Source organism: Sceloporus occidentalis, unplaced genomic scaffold (genome assembly GCF_023333645.1).
Source record: "Sceloporus occidentalis isolate IW3139 unplaced genomic scaffold, rSceOcc1.0.p SCAF_13, whole genome shotgun sequence".
Classification (NCBI taxonomy): Eukaryota; Metazoa; Chordata; class Lepidosauria; order Squamata; family Phrynosomatidae; genus Sceloporus; species Sceloporus occidentalis.
In genome coordinates this window covers 1462494-1487523 of record NW_028316993.1, presented here as the reverse complement: position 1 = coordinate 1487523, position 25030 = coordinate 1462494, and the positions used below count along the sequence as shown (strand labels likewise).

General features: G+C 46.2%; 2 protein-coding genes across 3 annotated transcripts; one reads left to right on the top strand and one right to left on the bottom strand.

Annotated features, from left to right (window-relative positions):
- The first annotated feature begins 1456 nt into the window (after window positions 1–1456).
- Window positions 1457–9886, top strand: LOC149304503 (cytochrome P450 2F5-like). The gene is made up of 9 exons (XM_089478832.1): window positions 1457–1677; window positions 3005–3167; window positions 3494–3643; window positions 4435–4595; window positions 5072–5248; window positions 5348–5489; window positions 6569–6756; window positions 7364–7505; window positions 8720–9886. The coding sequence occupies exons 1-9, from the start codon at window positions 1495–1497 to the stop codon at window positions 8899–8901; spliced, it is 1488 nt and encodes a 495-aa protein (XP_089334958.1). The 5' UTR covers window positions 1457–1494; the 3' UTR covers window positions 8902–9886.
- Window positions 9887–10679: 793 nt separating this feature from the next.
- On the bottom strand, window positions 10680–23901 carry LOC149304502 (prolyl hydroxylase EGLN2-like). 2 transcript variants are annotated; one of them, XM_089478835.1, is made up of 6 exons: window positions 23845–23901; window positions 20914–21642; window positions 13997–14116; window positions 12481–12617; window positions 11742–11809; window positions 10680–11345 (listed from the first exon to the last, which is right to left on the bottom strand). In XM_089478835.1, the coding sequence occupies exons 2-6, from the start codon at window positions 21466–21468 to the stop codon at window positions 11272–11274; spliced, it is 954 nt and encodes a 317-aa protein (XP_089334961.1). In that variant the 5' UTR covers window positions 21469–21642; window positions 23845–23901; the 3' UTR covers window positions 10680–11271. The 2 variants fall into 2 exon arrangements, with proteins under 2 accessions (XP_089334961.1, XP_089334962.1); XM_089478836.1 differs by lacking the exon at window positions 13997–14116.
- Window positions 23902–25030: the final 1129 nt, after the last annotated feature.

The following is a 25030-nucleotide window of genomic DNA, read 5'->3' as shown; positions in this document are numbered from 1 at the left end:
CCAGGAGCACTTTGTTTACGATCAAAGTTCAGGATTTAATGATTAATAACCGAGAGGTGCCAGGATTCATGTACCTTTGCACTGGCAGTGTGTGAAGTTGGCACTGAGGCAAGAGTTGGCATTGAGGCAAGCAGATGAGCCTTGCGTTGGGCAATCACCAGGCCAGGATTAAATGAATTAAACAGGGTGAAAACATAATCATATTTCATTTGAAAGCCTCCTTTATATTCTAACACTTTTTTCTCGCTCCCTGTTGACTTATGGCAACCCCACACTTGTGGGGAAAAGAATAGCATGTAGCAACATGAAGAAGAGCCAGGTTGGATCAGACCAACAGAATGGTAGACACATGGAAGAAGAGCCAGGATTTTGTGTCTTGTGACATCTAATAAGATGTCTCCAAGAAAAATGTGAAATAATGAAAGCATATGTATTTGATGACATAACCTGCCCTCTGCCCCAGGATCTATCAGTCGGTAATGTGGGAAAAAGATGCAGCAGCTCTGTCCTTTCTGTGTTGTCTGGGTGGGGTGACTTGCACATGAGGAAGTGTATGTTGTGAAGTCATTTCTGACTTACAGCGACCTTCAATTGATCCTTTCATGGGGCTTTCTCTGCCAGGTTTCTCCAGAGGGGGGTTGCTATTGCCATCCTCTGATCCTCTGAGGCTGAGAGAGTGTGATCTGCCCAAGGTCACCCAGTGGGTTTACATGGCCAAGCCAAGATTCAAACCCTGCTCTCCAGAGTCCTAGTCCAACGTTCAAACCACTACACCACTCTAGCTATTTTCTATAAAGGACACCATTTCACTACACCGTTGTATTTAATGGGACTTGACCATCCACAGGTTTTGGTATCCAGGGCGGGTGGAACCAAACCCCAGCAGATACCAAGGGCCCATTGTAGTCTGAAACTGGTTTAACTGCCACGGTTCAATGTTGTGGAATTCTGGGAATTATATTTTTGTGAGATACTTAGCTCTCTCTGTCGGAGAACTCTGGTGCCACAACAAACTACAAATCCCAGAATTGTAGTTTCTTAGCACTGAGCCATGGCAGTTAAAGTGGTGTCAGAATGCATCGTTTCAGCATTTTTGCAAACCAGAAAATCAGGTTTGTCAAAGATTGTAGAGATTAACCAAAAATGTAACTACAGGTTTTTCTTCCAGGAACACAGAGAAGTTACTTCTGGATTCCTTCTCTCCCCAATCCTTTGCACCCCATTTTGCTGATTCATAATTTCGATGCAAGTGAGAGCCTCTAAAGGCAACCAAGCCCTGTGGCTCTGTGCCATTCCTCCTCTGGAAGAACGCAGAGGGAGGCGAGCATTGCCCTGACATGCACGTCGATCTGTAAACACAGAACAAACTCCTTGCCTTGAGCGCAATACCAGAGTGAGAGAGAGAAGTAAGCACCTAGAAAGACATGTATATATAGCCCAGGAGGGGAAGGAGAAAGAGTCCCACATTTGACTCCAACCTCCTTTTTGGCAGTCATGGATCTCAGTGGGGCCACCCCACTGGCCTTGCTCCTACTTTCTGCCCTTTCCTGCCTGGTTTTGTACTTGAACGGGGGCAGGAAAAAGAAAGGCAAACTGCCACCTGGCCCAGCACCGCTGCCCCTTGTTGGCAATCTCTTCCAGTTAGATACCAAGGAAATGCACCGATCGCTGGAGAAGGTAAGAACCCGAGGGCTGTGTTGGGTTAAGGAGGCCAAAAGGGGAGTTCCTGGACTGGTTTCCTAGTCCCATCTCCACTCAAATGGTTTGAAACGGGTTTGGCACTGCAATGGATTCCACAGGGAGGCCTCTGATCCTGTAGAACACCCTTTTAACTCTACATTTTCACATACTCCCCAAATGTCCCCGTTTGACCAGTACAGTCCCAAGGAATCCTCACTGAGTATCAGTAATCCACATTTTGCTTGAGCTTGTGTTGTGTCAATGGAGTGAGAAAGTTTAATAATGGAAAAGCCCCATGGTTTTGTAAGACCTTGCATAGCACCAGGGTTGTCCAAGCGTAGCCTTTATCAGGTGATGGGGCAAGTCTACCATAACCTCCAACTGTCCTGATCTGGCAGGGACAGTCCCAATGAATCCCCTGCCATCCTGCTTTTTAGCAGCTTTTAAAATGTCCCAGGTTGTCTCTCCGCTGAGGTCTGGCAACCCTTTGCACTTAACTAAAACCCTGGGTGATGGTGGCTTCCCCACTGGAAGTCTTCAGCTAGAGTTGGACCCAATCCTCTGTGTTTTTGCATCAGTGGAAAACAAACAAGGAGTTTCGTCCTCTTGGCACTTATGGAGATTAAACCATGCCTAATTGTTCTTTATTAATTGCCTGGGCCACTTACACCTGGAAAGAGCATTCCCAAGGGATTAGCTTCTGCTCAGAGGCAGTTGAGATGTTCTGCCAATTCCTCCTCTCTGGCCCAGCTGGCAACAATGGCAAAGTAAGCGCTGGCATTTCCAGATCTGTATTGCTGGCAGAGTCCAGAAGATGATTAGTACAAATCCGATAATAGCATCTTGCCAACTCTTTTATGCAGGAACAATGGAAGTTTCCCAGAGTCCTGGGTCTTTGGAGCTATCCCCTTTCCTACATGTTTTTTGTGGCATGTGGCTAGTAAAGTTTCCTATGTGGGGCTGCCCATGTCTTCAGATCTTCTGGGAAGGTCCTTCCCTCTGTCCCACCTTAAAAAAGAAATAAGAGCAGCCAGCCTGCTACCAAACTCTTAGGATCTAATGTACAGTACAAGTCACCTGTCCCAGACAACAGAGAAGGGACAGAGCTGTGAAAACTAGACAGTGAAGAAAGCTGAGAGGAAGAAAATCAACTCATTTGAAATTTGAAATCAACTCATTTGAAATTGCCCAAAGTCATTCAGTAGGTTTCCATGGCAGAGGAAGGATTCAAACCCTGGTCCCCTGGAGTCTTAGTCCAAGAATAAAACCACTACACTTTGCTGGATCTGCTTTTACCTTTTTTACACACATTTCCCCTCTGCAGCTCAGCAAGCAATATGGACCTGTGTACACCATCCATTTGGGTTCCCTTCCTTGTGTTGTCCTCTGCGGCTACCAAGCTGTGAAAGAGGCCTTGGTGGACCAGGCTGATGACTTCAGTGGCCGTGGGGACTTCCCTGTGTTCTACCGCTTCACCCAGGGAAATGGTAAGAGAAAAGCACCCTCATGCACCCCATGAGGAGCAACTAGCTAAGGAAACTCAGTTAACTTTATTAACTCAAGCTATCTGGATTTTATTGCCCTGGCCCCAATCTAACATTCTCCCACTCCCCAGATGTTAACAGCACTCCAAATTTACTACCTTGTAGGCCTGTTTTCACAAAAGGGGTTCTCAGAAGGATGATATGTTAGCTCAATAAAGAAACGTGCCCAACTTCAGCCCATCCATCCAACCATCCATCCATCCATCCATCCATCCGCTCACCTGCATGCTACACAATTGAGGCTAATGGACCACTTTCACTGTCTCCAGGCATTGCCTTCTCCAATGGGGAAAAGTGGAAGGTCCTGCGTCGCTTTTCTTTGCACACACTGAAGAATTTTGGGATGGGAAAAAGCAGCATCGAGGCTCGGATCCAAGAAGAGGCCCAGTGTCTCGTCCAGGAGTTCCGGAAAACCAACGGTGAGTTCCGTTGCCAAAGCAGATTTTATGGCTAGAAGGCTGGTGGGTAGAGTAGCCAAATGCCAACAAGGGCCAGAGAACTCCTGGGCCTTTAGCAGGGGCGAGCTGTGTCTCCCATCCCGTGTCATTAGAGTGAGGAGTCCGTCCTAGATTTTAGTCCAAACTTTAAAAGATCAGTCCAAAGTTATTCAACCCTTTTCCTCATATAGCTTCAGTGCCTTGAGTAATCCCTTTAAAATGCTTTTGGTCAGGGTAAGCACTGATGTTCAGATGGGGAGGATGTCCCTTCTGCTGAGCGACCCATTCACACTACAGAATTATTGTGCTATTATTCCACTTTAACTGTCATGGTTTCATCCTATGCAATCCTAAGATTTGTAGTTTGAACCATTAGAGCTATCCGGCAGAGAATTCTAGATGCGCCTTCCTCAGCTGCCAATCCCAAGATTCCATAGGATGGAACCATAGTAGTTAAAGTAGAATCATCACACTATAATTATATTGTGTGCATGGGTTGACTCATTTTATAAAATGTGGCAGCCTTTATTTCTTACATCACTTGAAACAATAATGTTTTACTATCCTCCATCAATGCATAATGACTTACAGATGAACCTGTTCTCATGATTTCTCTTTTTAATATGTTGAGGAGTTTTGCACATATGTATATATTTTAACTTTAAAAAAATAATCCCCTCCCATCCTGTTCTCTTTGGGACTTTGTGGTTCCTCTTGAAGAAGACACTACGTTGGTACCCTGAAGCATTGCCTTTTCCTCCCTTCTCTCACAGGGACCCCCTTCAACCCCCTCAACCTTGTCTGTCGAGCCGTTTCCAATGTCATCTGTGCCATGGTTTTTGGAAACCGTTTCGACTATGAAGACACGGACTTCCTCCTCCTTTTGGACCACCTCAATGAGAACTTCCGGATCATGAGCTCCTTCTGGGGCGAGGCAAGTAAGGGAAGCACAACATGGCCTCAAGAGCAAGGTCCCTTTCACACTACACAAGAATGGCACTACAGTTCCACTTTATCTGCCACAATTCCAATCTGTGGAATCCTGGAGTTTATAGTTTGCTGAGACACTACAGCTCTCCGGATGAGAATTCTAAATCTCTCTTCCTCAACTTCAGATTGCAAAATTCTATCAGATGTTGACATGGCTATGAAGTGGAATCATAGACTATAAATATGTAGTGTGATAGACCCCTAGTGTTATGGCACAGATAATGTTGGAGATGTCCAAGGGTCGCACGGATGAGGAACATCAGGCAATAAAGCTAAATGCAGTTCTCCGGGAGTCCCAGACTGGCCTTCCTAGTAAAATATTACTATTTTGAAACCTGGCTGCACTACTTGGGCTGGTGTTTTCTTTCCAAGGAACCTATCATTATTTTACCCATTATACCTTCACTGCCCTTTTTCCAGCTCTACAACATTTTCCCTCGGATCATGGACCTCCTCCCTGGGCCCCACCACCAAATTTTCCAGAACTTTGAGAAACTCCGGCACTTCATCACGGAGCGCATCCTCCGGCACCAAAAAGATCTGGACCCCGATGCCCCCCGGGATTTCATTGACTGCTTCCTTGTCCGCGTGGAGCAGGTATTGTTTCTATCACCCAGCCTGAGTAAACTTGTCCAGATCTAAAATTGGCCCTCATTCATGTCCTCATGCTCAACTTCTGATTTGCATCTCTTTCAGGAAAAGCAAGACCCTTTGAGCTATTTTAATATGGAGACCTTGGTGATTACCACCCACAACCTGTTCTTTGGGGGTACCGAAACAACCAGTACAACTCTCCGCTACAGCTTCCTCATCCTCATGAAATACCCCGAGGTGGCGGGTAAGAGTCATGGTAGAGCATGCACGGGGTGTGCAGGAAGCAAAGTAATAATTGAATGTGACAGCTAAGAAAAGGCAATGCAATTCTGGGCTGCATCAACAGGAGCATAGTGTCCAGATCAATAGAAGTAGTAGTGCCACTCTATTTTGCTTTGGTCAGACCTCACACCTGGAATACTGTGTCCAGTTCTGGGTACCACAGTTCAAGGAAGGCATTAAAAGGTAGTACATGTCCAGAGGAGGGCAGGCGATATCAGAGTCCTGGATGTCTTATGAGGAACACCTTAAGTGTTGGGTAGGTTTAACTTGGAGAAGTCTTGGAGAAGAGAGAAGAAGCAGATTTTGTTTAAAGAAGACTTGATGGTCATTTTTAAATATCTGCTAGGATGTCATGTAGAAGATGGAGCAAGCTTGCCTTCTGGTGCTCCAGAAAATGAAACAGGAAACAAAATTGCAGGAAAAAAGATTTCACCTAAATATTCGGAAGGACTTCTCTAATGCAAAAGCTGGTTGGCAGTGGAATAGATTGCCTTAGAGAAGAGAAATGTGGAGTCCCTTTCTTTGGAGGTCTTTAAACAAAGGTTGGATGTGCATCTTTCAGGAGTCCTTTAGTTGTGCATTCCTGCATGTGAAGGGGTTGGACTAGGTGACCCTTGCAGCCCCTTCTAATTCCAATGTGGATGCACACATGCAAAATTATGAAGACTGGCGGCTCTGTGGTAGAACCTTTGCATTACCTGCAGAACATCCCAGGTTCAGTCCTTATCTAGGTTTGGACAGACTCTTATTTGGACTTTCTGCCAGTCCATGCAGATCAAAAGTGGGGAACTTGAGGCCTTGGGCTAAATTCAGCCCTCTTGAGTTGCTTTGATGGTCATTCCCACTTCCTATGACACCATCATTTGATGTCTTCCGAACTTTTGTACATTCCCTGTCCCCACCCCATTCTAAAAGACTGAAATGGAGTGGCCCTGCCAGTCATTTCTCTTCCCGAGGGAAATCTGAGTTTTACCCCACTGAAAGAGGCACAGGCCACATGCCCTTCTCCCTCCATCATACCTCCTGTCTGCCTCCCTGCAGCTAAAGTCCACCAGGAGATTGACCAAGTGATCGGCCCCAACCGTGCCCCGTGTCTGGCTGACCGTACATGCATGCCGTACACTGATGCCGTCATCTACGAGATCCAGCGCTTCATCTCCATCCTGCCCATGGGACTTCCTCGGGCCGTGACCCGGGACACCCCCTTCAGAAACTTCTTGCTTCCCAAGGTAGGAGAAAATCCCCTTCAGGCCTCCTGCCCAGAGCTGTCCTTCATGAGGGCCTAAGAAAATCCTATGAAATTCATGGGGTCGCTATAGGTTGGCAAGCAACATGAAGGCGCATAGACACACAGATGGTGAAGTGGGTGTGAAATCTGGGAGACTGAATCCTTTATTCAAGGGATATACGGTAATATATGGTAGAATTTGGACAAAGATCTCTGTCCTCAAAACAGCTGTCTCTTCTCTCTGGCTTTCCTCTATTTTATGGCCTTTTCTTCTTCTATTTCCTATTGCTTTCCCACATACTAACCACATATCTCTTGTCTGTCGCCCAGAATTGACTGCAACATCTTTTGAATGATGTGTCGTTTTGTTGTTGCTTTTTATATTGATGAATTTTGAAATGGTTTTAATTCCATAGACTGCTTCATTGCTTTTTAAAATTATCTAGACAGACAGATATTACTGATGTTTTTGTACATTTGTCATTGGTTCTGGTTTTAATATTTCATAAACTACCTTGTGTCCCTGTGCAGAGGAAAATATGAGATGTAAATGAATATAATCATTATTATTATTACAGTTCTGATTATAACAGCAATTCCTTCTACAGGGCACCAATGTCATCCCTCTCCTGAGTTCGGTGCATTATGACCCCACTCAGTTCAAAGACCCAACGTCCTTCAACCCCGGCCATTTCTTGGACGAAAAGAACGCATTCAAAAACAGTGATGCATTCATGCCTTTTGCTCCAGGTATGGAAGGGCAAGGCTTTGGGAACAGTACCATGGGCATAGCTACTGGTGTGGAAGAGGGTGGCAAAATAAGGGCAATGCCTTCCAAAAATAATACAGCTGCCCCTTTTGAAATGTTCCTTTAGTCCCCAAATTTTTAGCATTGCAGAAACTTAAAGCTTCAGCCAAACATTCAAAAATGCAGAACATCTGCAACCTTCCTGGGCATTCCCTCTCTGATCTCCAGACAACACTCCTTGAACAAATCCCAGGATTCAATAGGATAGAGATGCAGCACTTAAAGTCGTGTCAAACTGGATTATTTCTACAGTGTAGATGCATCCTAAAAAAAAGTGTGAATGGTTTTCTATATTCCACTCTCCTCATGCAAACCTATCTCAGGGCTTTCTTGGCACGTTTCTTCAGAAGAGGTTTACCATTGCCATCCTCTGAGGCTGAGGATCCTCTGAGCTGAGAAAGAGCCAAAGTGATCACTCGCTATAAAAGGGAGAATCGCCACCTTAATGTGAAAGTGAGAGAAGTGAGAGATTATCCTCCAGTCGCATCTGCTTTTACAGCCATCATCTGACGGATTCCGCTTGTCTAGCCAAAGTCTTAGTTCTGGATACTGCTCTGAAATGCAGCTGCGACTGAATTAAATTGTTGTCGGTCCATTATTCTGAACCCTTCCCCAGGAAAGTGGTCCCTCTCGAGGTCAGAGGCAGGTTGCATGATAAATATACATATATAAAGCTGCCTGCCAAACCCAGATCAGATTAGAAGAAAGCAGCTGTCCTAAGACCTCCAGACCAATTAAATTCTTAACCTCGAGTTCCAGCCCAGAATAGAAAGCTTTTGGAAAAAAGGATCAGGCCCAGCATTTGGCAACCCTCCAGGTGAAGGTCCTTTAAAAGAGCTCAGGAGACACAGACACACAAAAAGTCCTGGGTGAACTTGGCATAAAAAGGGCCACAACCAGCTGGCAAGCAGAACCGGATGCCAAATTTCACTCCAGGAAAAACACCAGAGAAGTTGTAGATAAGTGAGCGACAAGAGGCATTTACAACAGCTCTGTGCCCATGAGTATTTCCTCCACACATCCCACATGTACTGCCAACTTCTTTCTGCAAGCATGCCAGGATCCAGTTTCTAGATGAATTATACTGCTGAAGAGGTAGCATATAATTGTGTGTGTAACTGAATGCTTTCATGCATCCTTTGCTCCTCACCTGCAGGCAAACGGATCTGCCTGGGAGCTGGCTTGGCCCGGATGGAAATCTTCCTCTTCCTCACCACCATTCTCCAGCACTTCACCCTCCAACCACTAGTCGCTCCTGCTGAGATCGACCTGACACCGCAGTGTACCGGCCTGGGCAATGTTCCACATCCATTCCAGTTCCAGGTCCTTCCTCGCTAGCTCTGGAAAGGACCCCCAAGCACCCTCACTTGGCTGCCCAAGCATCACAGAATCTCCAATAGCAGGGATCCAAGAGATGTTCAGAGATGCTGCAACTTCAGGTGAATCATTCCTAACACTCCCTCTGAACCTGGGGTCTGCTTGAAGCCCACCGTTGAAGGAATTTGGGGTGATTCTGCACCAAGAGCACCCACATTTTACAACCCTGAATACTGTATGCAAATACTCTTTGCAATTAATAAAAAAGGTCATTCTCCTTCCACCATTCGTTGAGTAAAAAGCTACACTGCAGCTTGCCTACTGTCCCTAAGCCTCCCACCGAAGACATCTTGCGCAGCAACACCTGGGCCTTTCGACACATCAGTTGGCATCACCTACAGGCTTGAAAACAAATCTTTAGACCCCATGAGGACTAGCAGCTTGGTTTTAAAAAATTAAAGTTAGAGTTCTGAGGAAGTTGTATTCTGCATCTATGGAAGTGCTCCTTATCTGATGGGTTTGAATTAGAATTTAGTTAGAATTTAGTTCCTGGCTAAAACCCTGCCAAACTCTACTTTCTCTCCAGCACTATTAAATGTCTTGATACCTGGCAGGATGAATAAAAAACAGAGGAATAGTGGAGAGAGTAAGAGGTTGTGTATTTTTCCTGCCCAGCCAGGATCAAAACTTGGAGGTACGGTAGGTTCTGGGGATTTACACCGCAGGAACAAAGCATGTTCTGCCATGCTGCAGGTTACACCATAAGCAGCTTTTATTTAGGGGATGACCAAAACTTTTCCCTACTAATAAGCATGTCTTCCCCTCCAAGGCCTTAGACCAGAGAAAAACAGCCTGCCCAGTATCCACCTCTTTGCAAAGTGAAAGCAAAAAGAATAAAAATCTGAAAGTTTCTTCACTTTGATTGGCAAGTACAGGAATAATGAGCAGTTTTCTACTCTACAAAGAGAAACAGAGCTTGAAGTAGGTAGTTTGGTGAGATGAAACTGTAAATGTTCCCACAATTCTGAGAAAACCAGATTCTCAGAATGTACAAAAAAATCCAAGCAATTTGTCATCGAACCTTCCAAAAATCAAGGCAATGGTACCACCTTGTGGTCGTTTTATTTGGTGCACATCTGTGCATGGACTGCACATTTAATTTATCCAGAACCATGAGCCACAGTTGCAGTTTCAAAGATGATACAAAATCCCTTGGCTTGAGGAAACTCATGTCACACTGGAACCAGCATGGATATCGCCTTTTGGGCAGTATACAAACTCTTGCAGACCACTCTCTGCTTCCATTTTCACACACATGGGACAAATATATAAGTGAGCACATCCCAGAATCCGTGGGACAACCGTTCTAAAAAAACAAACCCAAATTCTGCAAATTACCAATGGCTACCATGTCAGAAGGAGGTAGTGCATCCTCTCTGGATTTTAGTCTGACATTGCTAGGAGTTATACAGCATGCTGAACTTAGTTTTCTGTGGGGGTTTTGGGCTATGTGGCCATGTTCTAGAAGAGTTTGTTTCTGACATTTCATCAGCATCTAGAATTCTAGGAGGTGGTTTTATGAGATATCTAGCCTTCTCTGTCAGAGCGCTCTGGTGCTACAAGAAGCTACAAATCCACAGCATTAAGCCATGGCAATGTCAGATTGCATTATTTCTGCAATGCAGATTCAGCCTAGGGAATACTACCATTTCCATAATGAACTGGGAAAGTAAGGAGGACCCAGGAGTCCAGACTTTTCCTCTTTCACTCCCTTCCAGAAACAAAGCAACCAAAGACTATTTTCATGAGGTAATGTTTATTCCCATCCTGTCTCAAAGAGTCCAAACACCGGTTCCTTCTCACTCTCCGCAAACCCACCAGGCCTCACTTTCCAAAGTCAGCTCAAGAGTGCCCTTTTGTGGCCCTTTCCCTCTCCTCTGCCTCACTCCCTCCTTCCCTGCTCTCTGGTGAATCACAAAGGGATTCAAATGAACAAGACCAAGCAAACAGAGCAGCGCTGGGGATAGCAGGGAGGAGGCACATGAATGGAAAAGGTGCCCCCTTACTATATGGAAACGCCTCAATCATCTGAAGAAATGCAAAACCGACCCCAACAAAAGGGTTGTCCCCAAGTGACACCGGCCACGCAATTAAACACAGACACAGAGGTGTGTGTACTCTTCCTCCTCAGGGTCCACATCTCCTTCTGCAAGCCTCTTCCTCCTGGATTATGACCAGACAGCCTCCATCTGCCTCCAGCCAAGGTTGCAAAGGAGCAGCAGCAACAGCGGCAGCAGCAGACATGGGCAGCGGCAACGGGCAGCTTGAAATGGCCAAAGAAAGGGGAAGCTCTTTGGCACCCAGGTCTCCGCAGTACCCTCCAGATGTCTGTCATGTGGGTCCATTCATCTGTGCCTGGGTCTGGGTCTGGGTTGCAGAAGCAGGTCCTCCCTTCTGAGCACAGGCTGCAAGAGGGGAAGAATTCGATATTGCTTAAAATAAGGAACAAGCAACTGCGGAAGGCTAGGGGAACACATTAGCCCCTTCACAAGATCTTTCTCCTGAGGCATTCCCACAAAATAAATAAATAAATAAATAAATAAATAAATAAATAAATAAATAAATAAAGATTTCCCAGAGCTGGATCAACACTATCATCAAGCTCTTCAGCGCAAAGCCAAGATCACTTTCTAAGTCAGCTGCTGTCAGAAAACAGTATATACATGGCAAGCTGAGATTTATTTATTGACCCACTCTGCATTACTATACACGTTACTTACAGTGAGTTACAACATCCACCATTTTGTGTGTCAGCGTAACCGAGCCCACCCACTGAAACAGGTTTCAGACCTTCCACCTACCCAGCTGGTGTCTTCCTTTGGCTTCTGCCCGCTCCTTGGCGTCAAAATACCAGACTGTGATGGCGTACCTGAGAAAGACATAACCACAGATAAGTGGGTGGGTGATATATGATGGGTCAAAGAACCAGAAGGCAAGGAAGGACTGTCAGGACCAAGTGAGGCAAGAGAGGAGGGTGCCAGTCAAAAGACTGCCAGATACTGAGGAAATACAGTCCAGCAGGGAGTTCTTCGATGCCAGCCTCATTCAACTGAAGGCAAGCACAGCCACTGGAGGGTACCAGCAATGCATGTGTTCTTGCACAGCATCTTTTCTGTTCAAATGGAGCTTGTATGGGGGAAATGCCTGGCAGATCATATGTCCCCCATCCTAATGGAGGAGGTGAGGTGCCAACTGGATTCTCCATGTTAGACACTGCATCAAAATAAGCCTGCCCCCAAATTCAGTGGAATATAAGCTTCTCTCTACCCCACTCAAGTTTCTCCAGGGCACTGGATGTGGCTGGTCTGGAAAGAGAGGAGGAAGCATTCAACCATTTGTATACTCCAGAGGTTAAACTTTATCGCTGATGTCAACACTGTGGGATTATGTTCCTGGGAAATTAGTGGTCATCCAGTACATCACTTTGCACATCCTCAGGGGCACTAATTCACAAGCTTTATCTCTGAATGCCACCAAACTTCACATCCCTTTCCTGACTCAAACCTGGAGTCAGAGGGAATACCTGCCAACCCCCATTACCTTGTAGCATAGGCTGGTTTCACTTCATGCGGGTTGCGTCGGTCAGACCAGAAGATGAGCAGCCGGTCAAAGATGGGTTCAATATTTGCCACCACCTGTCGGCCTTGGGGGTAGATCTGCAAGATGCCGCCATGGACCTGGCCAGGAGACAGAGAGGCAAGAAAGGGTCTGTGTGCAGAGTGGCTACCTCAGCATGGTGAGCAGCATGGCATCCCCCTACCCCACTGAAACTCTAGGTCCCCCAGAACATCATCCCTTGACCTGGTGCCCTTTCACACTACACAGTTATACCACTATGATTCCACTCTAATTGCCATGCTTCCATCCTACAGAATCTTGATATTTCCAATTTGAAGAAAGGTAAGTAGAATTCTCAGCTAGAAAATTCCATTGCCTCCTCAAACTACAAATCCCAGCATTCCTTAAGATAATGCCACGGCAAGGAAAGTGCAATCATAGTGCTATAACTATGCACAGTAAAAAGGCCCCTAGTCAATAACTTTCATTCTACAAAGACCTTTGGCTTCTCCTTGTGAGAAGAAGTAGAAAAACCAGTGGCACACTGAGCAATGGAGAAATATGCATAGCCAAGAGACAGCCACACTACATATTGATAGTCATGGCTCCATCCTACAGAATCCTGGAATCTGTGGTTTGGAGAGGGACTTGGGACTAAAATCCGGAGTAGGAAGGAGGTGGTGCTGGTTCAGCAGTGACTGTTATTTACAATAGTTAAGTAGAACGTCCAGGTTGAAAGGCAATCTACCTTATGAATACTAGTTTTGTGCATGCAGGAGGGGAAAATCAATAGCAGCAAGAAAGGACCCCATTGTTGAATGGTTGCATTGGCTTCTGATTTATTGCCAGGCCCAAATGGCCTTCCAAGCTCTGAATGATTTAGGACTAGGTCAGTCAATGGGAAAAGACGATGTTCTCCTTAACACTATCTTCTAGATAGCTACAAAAGACCAATTGCTATTGTGTTGCTTCTGTGTTTTAATGTTTAGTGGTTAGTTATTTGGGTTTTTTACAAACTATCTTAACTGTTAGTTACCTTCAACTTCTAGTACAAAAGGTAGGGTTATACATTCTAATGTTTCTGTGCATCCTGCCTGACTAGAGCTAGAGCTTCAAGTTCTCAATTTATTTAAAAGGTTAGGGTTGTAATGTCCTGGATAGCTCCTTTAACATCTCAACCTCGGAATGGTTCGACTGCCTTCTGCAGACATGGAAACCACTGCAGCCTAAACCTGAGTCCTACCCCCATGACTTTTTCAGCCCTATCTCCTCTTCTACAAAGAATGGACTAGGCATCTCACAATGCAGAGTTTTGAAGTGAGTCTTGGCATGCTGGTGGGTAGGAAAGGAGCGAACAGTGAAGGGGATGGAGTGGAGAGGATCCACATCACAGAGGGAGACATCCATGCCATGCGTGAAACTTGAGCTGGGGCGAGAAGGCATGATAGATGCTGAAAGCATTCCTCCCCCCATCTCTGCCCCCCACTCTATCACCTACCTTGCTATCCCACTGCCGGTTTAGGTAATAAATGCACGTGACGCAGCGCCCGTCTCCGTGAGGGTTGTCCACGTGTCGCACGTAACCCATGCCGTTGCCAGGGTAACATGCCACCATGGCCTGGAGGGAAGGAGGGAATGAGAGAGGAGGGGGGTTCATTGCCAGGGACAGGACCAAAGAGCTCACAGATCTGCCGATGCTTCCCCTAACTTATTAGGCTCCACCTTCCGCCCGCTCAGCCAAACACCCATTAGGCAAGGTTGATCAGTAGCCGTATCGCCCGGCTCACCTTGAGTGAAGGGAAAATCTACTCCAGGTAACCAGGCAGTCAAAAGAAAAAAGTCCAAATCAGTTCTTGCCCTCCCCAATTATAAAATGAGGCAGGTGGATGGATTATATTGGTGCGAGCCAGTGGCATCACTAAGGGGTGAAGGTGGTGCAGCCTGTACCGGGTTTCATCTCAAAAGAGAGGTGACACTAGATCGGGTCCTCTTTCCACTGAAGGTTGAGAAGGGGCAAGTGCACCCCTCCAGGTTTTGCCATACCAGGTGCTTCCTCCTAAGGAGGTGGTCACCACCATGACAGCAAAGGAGAAGGGCATGTGAGCCCCTTTGGCCACTGCCACTGCCCCTTGATACCTCCAACCACTAAATGGGTGACACCAAGGGCAGGGACACCACTGACTGGAGCAGTAGAGTAGATCCCAACTAGAACAGACCCATTCCACCCACCGCTAAATGGTTAGTCAACACCCAAACAATTCCATGATGATCCAGTGGGTCTGTTGTAGTTGGGGCTTACCAACAGGCCAGATTCAATTTGCAAGGCTGCCATCAGAAGCCAGTTGGCCCGTCTCAGAGGGGGCCTCCCTCAACCCAGGGCAACAGCAGAGTCCGCTGGTCTGTTGTCTGTCCAAGGACCAGGAAAAGCATGCAACAAGGGGGTGGGATTGCAGTGGGGATGGGGGAAAGAAAGATGGAGAGAGAGAGAAACCAGGAGCAGAATGCAAGGGGGACTTAGAGGCTCGCATCTCTAACACAAAACAAGTTGGGGCTTTACACAGAAGGCACTGGATGATCCATGCCCTTTGCTTTCACATGTACCTGAACCAAACCTCCGTTCAGACTGCAAATTCTGGAGCTTAACCCTTCAGGAGCCTAGATTATTTGTTTAAAGTAATGGTTGACACATTCCCCAACCCACACATCTAAAAATAAAAATACATCAGCAGCTAACAAACTTGTAGGTAAGCAATAAATCCTGTAGCCACTGTGTCCCATCAGACACCTGTTTTTCCTCCCACCACCCCATCCAAACATCCCAAGCAACAACTTGCAAAGCAAAGACATTATCCTTTTTACTGTAACACAAAACCTGGAAAGGTTTCTGGACCACAAGTCCCTGAGTGCTCAGCTGACATAAACCTAGATGGCTTGACCGACTGTAATTGGCGATTCTGAACACTATGCTCCAATAAAGTAACTTTTCCAGGCACAAACCCTCCTACCTCAAATTGGCCAGGATACCTTTTATTGTAATTGGAGATAAGTCAAAGTCAACGTGAAAACAGTCAACAGCAACAAAAATGCACAGCCTCAGTGTCTTGACAAGGAGCCAAAGGCACTCTACACATACTCAGAAGCACACTTCTGCTATTGCTTAACAAAAGCTAAAAACTCTCAAATAAAGGGCTGTCAGAAATGGTCTGATTCGATTCTTCCAAAATTGTATTTTAACATGGTTTTTAGATTGTTTCTAAGGCATCTTGACAAGGAGCCAAGGGCACTCTGCACATGTCCAAAAGCACACTTCTGCCATTTCTTAACAAAAGATAAGAACGCTGAATTAAAGGGCTGTCAGAAATGCTTCCATTTCATTCTTTTAAAATTGTATCTTAGCATGGTTGCTAAACTGTTTCCAAGCATTTTTAAAGAGGATTTTATAATTATCTCTGTACTACGGTCAGACCTCCATATCCACGGATTTTTCATCCACGGATTCGAGCATCCACGGCTTGAAAGTATCTTTGAAAACGTATAAATTCCAAAAAGCAAACCTTGATTTTGCCATTTTATATATGGGACACACCATTTTACTATGCCACTGCACTTACTCAGACTTGAGCACCCACGGATGTTGGTATCCATGGAGGATCCTGGAACCAAAACCCAAGGGATACCAAGGCCCCACTGCATTTTAATTGCTTTTATTTGTTTACTGGGGGGTAATACAGAAATGCATTAAATAAATAAGTAAGAACTTGCTAAAAATGAGCAGAAATATATATTAAAAATAAGGTTATAATGCTGATGAATCCCTGAATACACCTTTGCCACAACCAAGGGTTAACACATGCAGACAACTCGAAAGTGATGAAATTCCCTTGCTTTCCACTCTTCCCCCACCTTTCCAACTCTGCAAGAAATCCCACATCCAATTGGCACTTCAGGAAAAGGAGGGAGGCAATGGCAAATGCTGACTTCCCCACCCATTGCACCCTTGCACCCCTCCCAGCCGAGGCTGGTGCATCCTGTTCCCTTGCTGTTCCTGGGAGCACCAAGGACATCAAGTCCCCATGACGCAGGGGTTGCCCCCCTTCCCTTGCCTGACCCACGTGGGATGTTCCTGCAGGGTCACCCGAGGACAGGCAGCCGTCCCTGCGAGCTCAGCCTTGCAAGCGATTAGAACAGCTCCCCATCATGATGCCAGATAAGGAGCAATTGTGCTACCTAAGTAAGCAGGAGAGGGATCTGCGCCTCACCTCGCCCTGGCACTGCTTTCAGGCTTGCTGTCACCCTTTGGAGGATGGAGTGGAAGCAACTCATCCGCTGTCTGTCTGCTCTGGTCCCCCCTTTGCAGCTACTCTGGGGTCATGTCGGGACAAGAGCGAGTATTATTTGGGAGAGAGAGAGAGAATTATTCCTTTCACTTTTATATCCTGCCTTTTTTCAGTAACTGGATTCAAGGCAGCTAACAAACTACTCTTCCCTTGTTGATGGGTGGGTTTCTCAAATGAGAAGCGAACCAGTGATTAACTTGTGGGATTAGTTACAGGCAGTTTGGCTGGAGACCAGGGTTCAATTCCCCGCTGGGCCATGAAACCCTCTGGGTGACCTGGGGCAAGTCACACTCTCTCAGCCTCAGGGAAAGTCAATGGCAAACCTCCTCTAAAAACTCTGCCCATTTGAAAATGACGTGATGACACACAACAACACATTTAACATAATTTATTATTATAAATCACATATATGTATATATTCAATTATTATTTCATATAACTTATTATGAGTTTGAAAGCCGGTGTCTTGTCGTGGTTTGAGTCTTGGACTATGACTCTGGAGAGCAGGGTTTAATTCTCTGCTCAAACATGGAGAGCCACTAGGTGATCCCAAGGCTATAAGGATGCCACTATGGTCAGAATCTCAGGGGACTCCCAACCCTTCCTGATGGGCATGGCTACAGATCCCAGAGAAAACACAGCACCAACCAACCGGTGATGAAGACTGAACGGAATATGCTGCATCTTTCCACATTTGCACCCCAGAAATCCATTGCATAACATATTTGGATCCAGTTCTTAAATGACATACATGCTCCAATGGTCTTCCTCCCTCTGGCCCCACTTTGCCAAATGCATCAATGCTAGACCCAAAGGAAAGGCTTGCCTTGCAGCCCATCACTGGGAGGAAGCTCAGAGTAATTCCAGGAACAGCCAAAGGCAGCCAAGATCTTCCTGGAAAAGACGGATCATTTTGGTACTAGGAAGCAAACCGCAACATAAGCCTCCTCCTGTCCAGCTTCAATGGGGAAGGATCCTGTGTCCAGTCCCAGCCAAACCCAAACCAAGAGGAAAAGAAGAGAGCTTCCTCCATATATATTATTTTGCCATTTTAATCTGCGTTTAATTTAGCTACCAAAAAACACAGTCAAAGAAGAAAGGGTCCTCTGGGAACCTTAATACAGACATATCTCAGGCTGCATCCACACTGCAGAAATAATCTGGTTTGACCCCAGTTTAACTGCCTTGGCTCAGTGCTATGGAATTCTGAAAATGAAAGTTGATTGTGGCACCAGAGCAAAACAGGGAAGGTTCTTAATATAGATGTATGTTTTTAAACTTTTGTATGATTTTTATCAAAATCAGTCTTATAGCGTTTTAATGTGATGCTTTGACATCGGTTTTAAAACTTTTTGAAAATGTTTTTAAATTGTTGTTACGGAAGTCGCCTTGGGTCCTGGGCTGGGAGAGAGGTGGCATATAAATAAAGTAAATAAAGTAAGGTAAATAAATGTTGGTACCAAATTTTCTTTTTTAAAACAGTCATACCCAAGGAGACACCTCCTTCGTTCACTGAGATATAAATGTAATCCAAAAAGGCACAAAGAACGCACAGGATGCCAAGTTTGGAAAGAACATTTTCTTCCTTCTACCTCGCGCCCCCAAAAAAACCACAGAGACAGCCGGTGTCACTTTGGACAGAGATTTGTGTACAAGCCAACTTGGAGGTGTGACATTTTGGGAGGACAACTCTGCTCTCCCTAACAGCATGGGTAGTGAGACCTGCAGTGAAGCTGGCAAGGGATGCTGGAAGTTGTAGTCCTAAAAGGAACCTTCTCCAGCTGTGGAACAAAACAGCACCTCCAGCGGCATATGGCCAACCCCACATACATATACACGCCACACAGTCCTTGAGAAAGAAGAGTAGCTCTGAAACAAATGAAGCATCTGCAAATCAGAAAGAGCACCTCTGAGCATGAGCTTTCCTAGACCAAAGTCTACTTCCGCAGATGAATATAATAGCATATATTATAAAATTATATGCATCTGAAGAAGTAGACTTAAGTCAACGAAAGCTCCTGCTGCCAACTCCTTTCTTTCAGTGAGTCTCAAAGATGCTACAAGATCTCTCTACATACTGATTCTACAAACTAACACAGCTGTATTTTTGAATACTTAACTAAGCTGCTGATTGATAGAGAGAGCACTGGCCTATAATAATAAGGCTTCTGGTATTTGCAGTCCAACAACAGCTGCAAAATTGGACTTTGCCCACTGTTGATGTAGGGGAAATGAGCTCCAGAGGGAATGAAACCACATTCTGAGGTCAAAGCGCCACTGGCACAAAAGGAAGCTGCCGTCAGCATTGGAAATGGCACAGCTGGAGAGGGAGCTGTGAAGGCATCACCCAGACAACCCCAGCAGGAAATCAAGACCGATTCGGTCTTCTAAGTCAGATGATGGGGCTGGCCAGGCGAAGATGATCATAGGATTATAGTAGTAGCAGCCAGCCGGGACTGACCTGGTCAGCAACCTTTCTCCTTGCACCTAGAAATTACCTACGCTAAGGGCGGGCATGCAATGCACAACTATATAAGGCACACCCATCCTAGGCTTGATTTAAACCTTGCCCCAGCCAGGAAACGGTTCAATGCGTCTGCTCTGCGTACAACACACGCCAGTGAAATTCCACCATGAACGTATGTGGTTAGCGGGGTCCTAGGATCAGCCCAAGGAAACAGCGAAAGCATACACACATGCTTCCAGGAAAACTGATTCTTTTTTTTTTCCAGGAGGGAAAAAGAAAGAGCCATGTGAAGTCCGTTCCACTACAATAATACTACTTTCCAGTATCTGGAGAGTTTCCCAATGAGGGGAAAAGCAAAACTAGCCAATGGCTACAAGTATGATGCCAGTTCTTGGCAGAACGGGAAAAAATAATTGCTGGATTGACTGAGAAACACTGTTACACTATAAACAGGAAAGGAAGAAGGGAAAGGAGGCGTCTTCTTCAGCTTACTTTCAGCTTACTTGAAGGAAATAATGGGTTAAAACTGGAAATTTTCCTGCTTCCTCTTTCAATACATCCCTATATTTCATTCACTGAGACTGACCCAGTTCCCTTCTATGTAACGCTTCCTGTGGTGACACCCAGCTCAGTATTCTGGGGAAGACTCTTATCCTTATGTCTAATTCAAATCTTTCATAATAACCTTCTGACTATATAGCTTTTAGATTCCCAGGTAAACAGATTTTTACTTCCATACCTCGGGGCTAACAGACCAGCCAGCTGAACAACCTGTAACATCGTAAGACAACTCTTCAAAGGCTTATAGCCAGGGTCACAACTTCCATTTTTCTGTATCCTATTGCAGCTTCTCAGCCACCCCTACAACTATGTCACTGTGCTTAAATATTTGGGCTTTTAATATCTGAAGAAGTGAATTGAAATCCATAAAAGCTCACAATGCAATAAACTGGTTAATCTTAACGATTCTGATAGATTTCGTCTCCCAGCCATTTTATTGGGGGAAGAGGAGGTGACATCAAGAGTAGGAGGTCAGGCAAACAAATGCATCAACCTCCTGGTAAGAGATTGGACCCTTTCACGCTAGATAGTTATAGCACTATGGTTCCTCTTGAACTATCATAGCCACATCCTATGGCATCCTGGAGTTTGGAATGGACGGAGAGGCATTCAGAACTCTCATCCAGAAACAGTTCTAGTGTTTCACAAAACTACAAAACCCAATTTTCCATAGGATGCAGCTGTGTCAGTCTAAGTAGAATCATAGCACCATAACTGGGTAGTCGAAAGAGCCCCTGCACTTGCTCTCTAAGAACAGCAGAGATATGGTGGCAAAAGACAGTCTGCAAGCTGCTCTTATTGATCCTCCAATTCCATAGGAGGCAATCATGAAGCAATCCCTTCATTCTTTCAAGAGGGGCTGGAAAACAAGCCATACCCTTACCTGGAAAGAATGCCTTCCTTGCTAGCTTGAGGGTATGCAAAACAGAGAAAGATATGCATTCTGCAGGCACACAGAAGCACTCTCCTCTTTATTACAGTTTCAGTCAAGATCCAAAACAGCCCCCAGCCTCAAAAAACAGCACGTGGCTGTTATTAGCCATGACTCACCTTGGTCCTACCATTAATATCATACCCGCCCAGCTTGCCAGCACAGTGCATGATGAGCTCATCTATGCGCGCCATGAGTATGCCGATGGCTTGGCAACCAGGCTCCCGGCCTTCCACCCAGGCGATCTGGTCTCCCCGGATGCTGCGGGAGGGCACCGTCCTTTGGCTCACCAGCTGCCCATCATGGAACTTCCCACTGTGATTGAGACCTTCCGCTTCTGCCAAGATCTGGCCGCCCAAAGCCTCCCCAAGAAATGAGTCTTTGACACAAATCCCATATAAGTTCATGCAAGGCACCACATAGTCCAAGGCCAACCGGCTGATGGGGACACGGCTTTCACCTGGATCAGGCCCTCGGTGGCGCTTGGCTGCTCCTTCGCCCTCGGAGTCTCCATTCTCCAACCGGCGTCGCTTGGGCTCCCGATGTCCGTTCAGTGCTAGCAAGAGCAAGCCCCCAACAGCGGACCCCTCGCTTTCCAAAGGGCATGCTTCCCGACCCATATTTTGGCAGGGCAAGCCTAATATGGGGGGGTCCGGAGGTTCAGAACCCTCCATGTCACGTCCTGGAAGGGGCTCGAGGCGCAGGCTGTCGCCATGGCTCAGCTGTCTCTTGCACCAATACAGCGGTGTTGGCCAGTGCGGTGTGGTCAGCCCAAGGGGTGCTGGAACACCTCCAGAATCCAAGGCATCAGAAGGAGAGGGTAATGCTGGGTTTTTTCAGCCCTGTGCCTAGAATTGAAAATATATATATTTTCAGAAGTTGACCATAGATCTGTGCTGGAGAACTTAAACTTCCTAGAGGAAACACTTCTCTAGGCATTTGTAGGTCCTCCAGCATGATTCTATGATCAACGTCTGGCAGATGCTGACCAAAGAGGAGGACCTGGAGATTCCTAGAGAGGTGTTCTCTTACATTAAAAATAATTGTGGTTTTTTTATTTGTGGTTTTTCCACATTCATGGGAGGGTCCTTCACCCCTAACCCCTGCAAATGTGGAGAGACCACTGTACATCAGAGCCAAAGTTCTTCACTAGATGGCTTCTTTTTATTGACAATGGCCTGATACAGACAGGCCAAAATAAAGCTGCTTCAAGTCACTTTGCAAGTATGGTGTTTCAATGATACATGCGTCCTAAGAGTCCAGAAGCCGCACCAAAGCCATGCTCCAGTCCTAAGGACTGTAGTGCAGCTTTGGTGCAGCTTCCAGACTCTTAGGACCCATGCATCATTGAAACACAATACCTCCAAAGTGACCTGAAGCAGCTTTATTTTGGCCTGTCTGTATAGGGCAGTGGTTCCCAACCTGTGGGTCGGGACCCCTTTCACAGGACCATCAGAAAACACATATTTGCATGTAGCAATGAAAATAATTGTATGGTTGGGGGTCGCCACAACATGAGGAACTATATTAAAGGGTCGCGGCATTAGAAAGGTTGGGAACCACTGGTATAGGGCCTATATTAATCATGCAACATACAGTTGTCCCTCCATGTCCATTGATTTTTTATCCACAGATTGAACCATACACAGCTTGAAAATATTCACAATATATAAATTCCAAACAGCAAACCATGATTTTGCTATTTTATATGGGGACTTTATTTCATTACACCACTGTCACAAGACATAAGCATTCGTGGATTTTGACATCCACGGGGGTCCTGGAACCAAACCCCACCTAAGGACCCATTGTATTTTTGTTCCAAAACCACAGGTGACTATCTAGATATTCATTGAAGAAATTCAAAGTCAAACATACAACTTCAGCTTTCGAATTCTGTCCTAATGTCCTGAGTACCTATAAATATGTTTATATTGGGAACATAGTGCTAACTTTCACAATGTTGTAGAGAGATCTTGTAGCACCTTTGAGACTAAAGAAAGAAGTTGGCAGCATGAGCTTTTGCAGAGTTAAGTCTATTTCCTCTGGACCCCCAAAGGAAGCCTTCCAGGGCTCCTCTGGAAGTAGACTGAAGTCTAGGAAAGCTCCTGCTGCCAACTTCTTCCTTTCGTTAGTCTCAAAGGTGCTCCAAGATCTCTCTACCTACTGAGTCTACAGACTAACACAGCTGTATCTTGAATTCTTTCACAATGCTGGCACTTCTTTTCAAAGTTTCCCTCCCATAAAGTGTTGCAAAGAACTGAGCTCTTCTGTATCCCAAGGTTTCCTTTGGCCTAAAGGCCCTAAAAGGCCCCAGATCTTCTCTGAGCAGAAACAGTCCTGGTTTGAACTTGGGACCATCAAGAAATACTCAGAAATAGCTGTGGGCTACATTTCAAAGGAAGGATCTGGCAAAACCATTTCTGGGTATTCCTTGACTGAAGAAAACCCTAGGAAATGTATAGGGTTACTATATGTCTACAGACAACTTGAAGGCACATTTTAAAAAGGGTGCGGGAGAGAGGACCCCAACTATACCACCCCATATAAGGCAAATGATGTGTCTTCAACTCATTGCTTGTTTTAGGGATGAATGGGAAATTCAGAGGTGGCTTTGCTAGTTCCTTTGCCTGAATATAGCCGAGAGGACAAGAGCTAGAAGAGAAGAAGAGAAGGGGTCTCTATCCCATTCCACTACAGCCAAGGTCTAGGAAGAGAACAAGAGAGGGGATCTGTAGTCTAGCCCAGCCAAGAGTCAGAAGAGAAAGAGAGGGGGGATCTGTAGTCTAGCCCAGCCAAGAGTCAGAAGAGAAAGAGAGGGGGGATCTGTAGCCTAGCCAAAAACTACGAGGGGGGACTCTCTTAGTCCAGCCCAGCCAAGGGCTAGAAGAGGAGGAGAGGGGGGACTCTCTAGTCTAGCCTAACCAAGAGCTAGAAGAGTATGGATTCTAGTCTAACCTAGCCTAGGTCTAGAAGAAAAGAAGAGGGGGGGATCTGTAGCCTAGCCCAGCCCTTGGAGAGAGGAGACCCCTGAGCTAAGCCAGACTCACCCAGGCTCCTTCTTCCCGGGCGGAGGGGAGTCTTCTCTTGCTGCTGCTGCTGCTGCTGCTGCTGCTGCTGCTCCTCCGGGCTCAGCGTTTGGAGCCAAGCGGCCCCACCTGACTCTGATCCCGGCTGGAAGAGGAGGAGGAGCCCAGCCCTGGAAGGCCGGCTCAGGCAGCCTCCTTCCCCTGGCGCCGCCTCCCTGGGGCTGGCGCCGCCTTGATGGGCTCTGCCTCTGAGCACGTGCAGAGTGCAAAGGGAGGACACCGCACAGGCAGCCTTTCCCCCTGCTGCATCCGCACCTACAGAATGCAGGGAACTGTTTTGCAGCCTATTTAGCCTGCTCTGTGTCTGGTGACACAATGAACCACCATTCCCAGGATTCCCTAGCACTGAGCCAGGGTACTTAAAGCGGTCTCAAACCGGATTATTTCTGCATCGAGCTTTGGACCCTTATGCCTCAGTATGTCCTGCAGGAGATAGGAATGCTGTGATCAGCTATCAGATCAGCTATGAATAGACACCAGAGAGAAGACTGGGTTAGGGATTCCCAAACTTTGCTCCTCCAGAGGTTTTGGACTTCAGCTCCCAGAATCCCTGGCTGTTGGCCATGCTGAGTGGGGCTTCTGGGAGTTGGAGTCCAAAACACCTGGAAGAGCATCACTGTCAGGAAAGGGGTCTGTGGTTTAGGGTTGTTAGTTCAAGATTTTCCCAGGCGTTGAGTTCCAGAGCCCAAACTTGAGACCTCCAGACAAGTCATGCCATGAAGTGTGATGCATTCAAGGACCAACTTCCTTGGAGAGATGGCATAAGGAACATTGAATCTGGCCTGGCTGCTTCGAGAAAGGGCCTGAAGACCAGAAAGGCATCAGATCCTCCCTGATCTTGGAAGCTCAGCCCTGGTTAGTACTTGGATGGGAGGCCGCCAACAAATACTGGCCGCTTTGAGCTATATTTCCAAGGAAGGAACTGGAGCGATCATATGTTCTGGAACCACCTTCCTTGGAGGTTTCTAACCAGGCCGAATGGCCATGTGGGGAGTGCTTTGAGTGGGGACAGGCTTAGAGGCTAAAGGCAAAGACTCATGGAGCTTGTGGTTGAGCAGAAATAATGGCAAAAGGTGCTTATTTCACCGCCATGACAACATCTCCTCGCCGGAAATGTTCCATGTACCTGGTGATTTTATTAGTCCTG

What these genes read in the sequence shown, in the direction of transcription:
- LOC149304503 (XM_089478832.1), top strand. Translation starts at nt 1,495, where the DNA reads ATGGATCTCAGTGGGGCCACCCCACTGGCCTTGCTCCTACTTTCTGCC. An exon ending in TCCTTGTCCGCGTGGAGCAG is followed by an intron (nt 5,249 to 5,347) that starts GTATTGTTTCTA and finishes CATCTCTTTCAG; the next exon opens with GAAAAGCAAGACCCTTTGAG. An exon ending in GAAACTTCTTGCTTCCCAAG is followed by an intron (nt 6,757 to 7,363) that starts GTAGGAGAAAAT and finishes TTCCTTCTACAG; the next exon opens with GGCACCAATGTCATCCCTCT.
- LOC149304502 (XM_089478835.1), bottom strand. Translation starts at nt 21,468, where the DNA reads ATGGAGGGTTCTGAACCTCCGGACCCCCCCATATTAGGCTTGCCCTGC. An exon ending in ATATTAATGGTAGGACCAAG is followed by an intron (nt 14,117 to 20,913) that starts GTGAGTCATGGC and finishes CCTTCCCTCCAG; the next exon opens with GCCATGGTGGCATGTTACCC. An exon ending in AAACCAGCCTATGCTACAAG is followed by an intron (nt 11,810 to 12,480) that starts GTAATGGGGGTT and finishes TGTCTTTCTCAG; the next exon opens with GTACGCCATCACAGTCTGGT.